The sequence below is a fragment of the Xiphophorus maculatus genome, chromosome 9 (assembly GCF_002775205.1).
Source record: "Xiphophorus maculatus strain JP 163 A chromosome 9, X_maculatus-5.0-male, whole genome shotgun sequence".
NCBI lineage: Eukaryota > Metazoa > Chordata > Actinopteri > Cyprinodontiformes > Poeciliidae > Xiphophorus > Xiphophorus maculatus.
Genome location: NC_036451.1, coordinates 11,853,807 through 11,859,806, shown reverse-complemented (window position 1 = coordinate 11,859,806; position 6,000 = coordinate 11,853,807). Strand labels below are relative to the sequence as shown.

The 6,000-nt window shown below is 43.6% G+C and overlaps 1 protein-coding gene across 1 annotated transcript in view; it reads left to right on the top strand.

Annotated features, from left to right (window-relative positions):
* Positions 1 to 464: 464 nt before the first annotated feature.
* The window catches only part of LOC102232348 (TSC22 domain family protein 2-like), a 43,123-nt gene continuing 37,587 nt past the window's right edge, over positions 465 to 6,000 (top strand). Inside the window, exon 1 of the mRNA XM_014469241.2 lies at positions 465 to 2,724. Within this exon, the coding sequence (XP_014324727.1) occupies positions 1,247 to 2,724 (1,478 nt within the window). The 5' untranslated portion in view covers positions 465 to 1,246. The remainder of the gene's footprint in view (positions 2,725 to 6,000) is intronic.

Below are 6,000 nucleotides of genomic sequence, written 5' to 3'. Positions count from 1 at the left end.
ATTGGGCTTTTCAGTAATATTTCAGTTATTGAATACGTCCCCCTCATCCATTGGATGGATGGAAGTGAGCGACATCAAGCTCAAGGAAATGGAAATGTAGGAGAAAAGTAACTCAGTTATATGATGGCAGACATTTTCAGTTTATCGTGTGCTTTCTAGTGAACTTTTTTTTTCTAACATAATCACAACCGGGAAGAAACGCTTCTACTGTGTAAAGAGAGGAAAGTTGGAAAAGCAGAAGCTTTGATGAAAAGAAATGAACAGAAAAGAAGCAATGCTGGTATTTTGAATTGTATCTGAAATTATATTATTAATAAATGTATAATTTCCCCTTTCACTAATATAAATATTTTATTTGAAAAAAGTCACATTAATATGAGAGAGTTTTTTTTTTTTTTTTAAACTAACAGCCCTTTTCCGACTACCGGGTGTGACGCTTACCGGAAGTGACGACAGTGAATGTTTAACTTCTTAGCCATTTAAAATTAATTTCGCAATTTCTTGGAGCTCCAACTCCATGGAGGGCGTATACAGTTGGAGTTTCTGACTGAATGAAGTTGCTGGAGGTAACAGAGGATGCGTTTGACCTCCCGCCTCGTGATGCTCTCGGTTCTTGGCGTGTTGCGGAGCGGTTGAGCGGCAGTCAGGAGCAGTTAGCTGCCCGTTAGCTCGGTGCCGCTGCGGGGTGGGGGGAAGAAGCTGTTTCTGTCAGCTACCTGCCGGAGAAGTGCTGTTCACAAGAAGAGAGGCAAACTTTCCGGAGAAACTTTGAGAAACGCTCCCTTTCGTCTGCTGCTGGGATTGTGTACTGATTTTTTGAAACTGCGACTGAGTTTGTTTACATCGCGATGGCGCATATGCTCCAACAGAGGCAGAGGAAAGTAGCCAACAGCAGCTATCTTGGCTAAGTGGGGAGAAACACTTGAACCGCTGAGAGGCTGGGCCCGCCTCAGACTAGAGTACCGGTGGTTGCTGCTCAGACAGAAGTTTGACAAGGGCCTGTTTACTACTTCGCTGCCCGGATACAAGGAAGGCCGACATACACTGGGACCACACACCCCGAGCCTTCTCTACGGGGTCCGGCCTTGGGGGTGTGTACACTTTTTCTGGACAGCAGATTGAAAGATGAACTCTGAGGAAATGTGCTGTGACGGTACGTGCCTTTATCCCATGCTTCAGCTGTGAACTGCTTCGCAACACGTTAGTGCAGCACTCCGTTTCCTCTGGGCAACCCGAATCTCTAACGATGTCGAAAATAACAGGAAAGAAGAGAAGTTGCTTCGAGATTACGAGTGTAACTCCGGCTCAGAAAAGTGAGCCGGAGGCGGGCGGGATCGTTGTTGGGGACGGTAGCGAGCGGCTGGACGATCCGCAGGAACCAAGGACTGATCCCAGGTCGCCGGGGGGGTGTGACCGGATCTCACCAGTCGACACTTTGAACAACTGCTTTGGGGAGAATCAGGAGGGCCAGCTGCCTTTTACAAGCCCTTTTATCGGGGGGATCTCTATGAAATCTACATCCAGTGGTCGTAACACCCCACATAATGTAGGGGGGAGTGTGCCTTTTGTCCCCAGCTCCCACATAGTAACCAGTGCTACAGCTGTTATTACCAGCATGAGCCACACAGCGCCCAGCAACAGTTGTAGTTCTCGATTTAGAGTCATTAAACTCGACCATAGTAATGGAGAGCCCTTCAGACGGGGCAGGTGGACTTGTACTGAGTTTTATGTGAAAGAATCGGATTCAGGAGTTCATCGGACTGTGGACAGCCTGAAGTCCTCTCCATCCGTCGATCACAGTGTGGACAGAGACAGTGGGCTAGGAGCAACTTGTAATTCTATTGTCGGTAGCAGTGCTTTTCCTGCACAGGCTCTGGAGAACTCCACAGATGGTGGCTACTCTGTCTCCACTGGACTCCACACCCACTCTCAGGCTCCAGAGTCTCTGCAGCAGGGCTACAGTTTGTCTCCTCAGATTGGGAGTGGAGCAAGTGCCTTCCAGCCCACGGGGTATGCAGCAGCAGCATCACAGCAATCCAAACAGGCTCAGGTAACCATGTGCCCTGGTACCCCCCAGACTTTCATACCTGACAGCCTCAATGGTGTGCACCATGGTGCCATCATACCTCCTGCTTCGCTTCCCCAGCAGTTTGTCTATTCTCCCCTTCCTAGCCAGCAACACTTTGGGTCAAGCACCCAGAATCTTCCTATTACGTCCTCCTCCATAGGCTCCACCAGTCAGGTATCATCACCTCAGTTCACCCTTGCTGGTCCAGGAGCACAAGGGCCCAATGGAGATCTGAGTTTCATGCATCAGGTGGCCAATGCATCAGTCATGGCCCCTGTAATTTCAGGAAGCACACAACAGCAGCCTTCAGGGGGTGCGGGCAGCGCCCCTGCACCATCCGCGACCACCGTCTCTATCCACAGCGGTGTCCAGAATGTGCCTGCCACAGTGCCAAATACGACCAGCGTACCTCCAGGTGTGTCCAGTCAGGCGCCTGGTGTAGTGGGACTCATCCAGCTGCAGGGAGCGTACGGAGGAGTCGTTAATCCGGCGGAGGATGGTTGGAAGATGACCGAAGCCCTACCTCAGCAGAGTGTTGGTGTGGGGGCAGTGAAAGACCATGTGCAGTCTCCTATTGGCGAGGGCCTCAGCTTGACCAGTCCGGCTGTCAACAGCTTTTTCGGCATCCAGATTACAATGAATGAGGATGGAGACGGGTAAGAGGTTATAAATCCAGTTGATGGTTTATTTTCCATGTCAATCATCCGTGTTTTTCCCTGTAGGCAATCAGTAATACAGTACGCCTTTATTTCCTAGTGTCAGGGGAAAATTATACCACTTGAACTTATTATTTATAGAATAAAGTATTGAGTTGAAGTTTGCCCTTAAACTAAAGGTCTCAGTTTTACTCTATAGCACTAAATACTGTTGAAAATGCCTCTTACTTGAACTTAGTTTACATGAGGCGTTTTATTACTACTATATTTTGCCAATAATGGGGAATTTAACACTAGGTAGGCATAAGTCAGTATGAGATTCTCATTTTGTGATAACCTTGAATAAAAATACCTCAGTATCATGATAATTACACAAAATTTTAAAGCAAAATGTGTAACATTATCATAGTTTATTTAAAACTAGTAGAGTAACAATTTTTACTTCTGCTGCTTAAACAGCCTCACATGGATTATTACAGTAATAAAAATGCTATCTATATTATTGTTTTGATACATTGACATAAGTAAATAAATTAAATATGAATGTGCTACATTTATTTGTAGTTTTTGCAGAATGTTATGAATGTTATACCTTTTTGCTGTTTGGCTGTTCTCAGAGTTATTGCAGGTCCGCCTACTCAGCTATTGGTTGATTGGCAGACTTGCAGCTCGTAGTTTGTTTGCTGTAAAAGAGAAAAGAAACGTTAACTGAGTGATTTAGCTATATAATGAATTGATTTTGTTTCTAGGTCTTGAATATGTGTCTGTTGTGACCTGTAAGATTTCTTTCCAAACAATTCTAGTCTGTAAATGAGAACTGCAGGCAGCTGTGTTCTTTCAGGCAGCTAACTAGCAGTGTGAAGCAACAAGTGGGGGAGGGGTAAAGCAGATTTACTTTCTGCTACATCCAGCCAGAGAAAACTGAATACTTTCTCTGAACTCTCATTGAGACGAATTTAAACCGTAAAAAGGGTGTGACGGTAGATTTCAGCAGCTTGTGTGCCTAAACTGAATGGTAATTTCTCTCTTTATGCTACTCTACCGGTGTGTTTGGGGCTTCTGGGTATTAAAAATCCCCTGTATATGCTACAAGACAACCTGTGCTTTGCTACTGGGATTGAAGTAAGTGCCAATCATAAAGAGGTTGGCTTCTATTCTCTGCTCTGTTTGGGGAAAGACAGCCTGTGTGTTTACTCTGGGCACCTTTCCCAACCTCCTAACTTTAAACCCTATAAATACAGACTCTCCTATAGGACTCCTGTAATGTACACACTCTATTTAGGACTGTTTGGAGCTTGAGCTGACATGTTGCAACACTCTGGCTGCGAGCTGTGCTGCCGCCGAGGTGATGCTTGAGCCAAGAATAACCTAAAATGAGGGCTGGCGTCCACACACGTGCATCGTCTGTCTTGTGGAGGCCTCTGTGTTTGTCTGTGCGCTTTGTTCTGGACTTGTTATGAATGATCCAGTCAGTGTGTGGGATATAATTTGTGTTTTAATATGTGATGCTGAGTTGGGATTTTTATGGTCTTTAGAACACCGAGTTAATTATTATTTACCAAGATCTTTGTCCAAGCAGCATCAGTTTGGCTTTATCTTGATTATGTGGGAAAACATCGCTGAGTTTGATTTAAACAGTAACAGCTGTTATCAATTTAGTTGTCATTCATCTGTTTTAATGCATGAAAGGCAGAGATATCAGTAGGTGTATGTGGGAACTGGAGAGATCCTGGCAGGACGGGGCATGTCGGAGAGAGGGACAGGATGGACATCTCTCTAACACACACTTGCTGCAACAATAGCTGGCACGTAATCCGCTCCGTAGCAGCAGTGACATGGCCAGACTGAACCAGCAGGATGCTGACTGCCTTCTGCCCTGGCTCTCTGAAGGAGCCCAGAAGGAGCTGTCAGCTTTGAAGCATAAGCTTAACGTAGTGTTGACCCGTGCTCCACCTTTGAGGAGTTTTGCTTCTTTCCTGCGAATTCCCTGTTTTTATATGAGATTGTAAATTGGCTTTACTTAAAACTATGCACTTAAGGGTTTATCTTGGCCTTAAAAGTCCAGACAAAGCTGTGTAACCTGTCCAGGCCAAGCCAGCAAAACATAGCAGCCTCTATTCAACTGATCTGATCTGGCGCATCCTTTAGATCGCAGCAACATGAAACCCTTGGGTACATTGTTTATAGAGGAGGTTTTTGAACCAATTGTCCTTTTAAAAGCTTATAAGCAGATAATATCTAATCTACAAAAGAGAACTTTGTTGGCATCTTCATTTAGTATAAATCCAGAATAATTTGATCCAGAGGCAGAAGCTTTCAAAAGAATATTTTTGTTTTTGCAAATGTCATTTTATTTTGCACATAAACCCATGACTACTTACACAAGAGATGGTGGGAGGCTGGACACCACCATGATCTTCCTGTTCTTAACACAACCTAATAATGGGGTATAAAGAGTCTCTCAGGTCAGAGTAATTGGCTGATACAGAAGTAAATCAGTGTAAGAATCAAACATATGACAGAGGTTTAAGTGACACTGTTCTTTTCTGTTTGATGGGTATTCTGCCTGAAAATGCTTTACGTTATGTTCAAAGTATAGATTTACCACAAGAAGCTCATTGATGCCTCCTAAAAAAAATAAATCAAGTTCTGTTTGATGTGGTTCAAAAAATGACTTTCACTTAAACTCTTTGGTGTTTTTGGAGAGGGGATTTTTAGAAAAATAAATCTATTAAACAGCAGTCCATTTAGTTCTAAACTCTACTTGGATTAGCTGCTAGTTTTGTCACCTGGTCTGGCTAAAACTTCAGAAAGGTGCAAAGAAAAGTATCTACTGTATGTCACATATTGACCGCTTAAAGCCTTTATAAGACCCTCATTCAAGAAGTCTTGACACTTCCCTTTAAAGCAGTATGATGTTTCAATAATTATGTGGGCTGATTGTAAAGCTAAAACCAAAGAATAGATTTAACTATTCTGAGTCTTGGTTTTGGGATGGACCAGGTTCAGTAGATGGGCATTTCTTTCTGCTACAAATGAACTTTAAAGCCCGTCATGAAACTTTTGGCTGTTCTAAATCTCAGAAACATTTATTCACTTAAATAACTGTTGGAATGTAACCCCTTTTTCATGAAGATATTTTTGTTCTAGTGTCCATTATCCTCTATTCTCCTTCCTACCTGGAATAGATGAAACTTTTCTAAGCATTTATCATCACTTATATATGCAACTGTAAAAAAAAATGAGGAGGAGCTCCTTTTTAATAGTCTTGTCTAA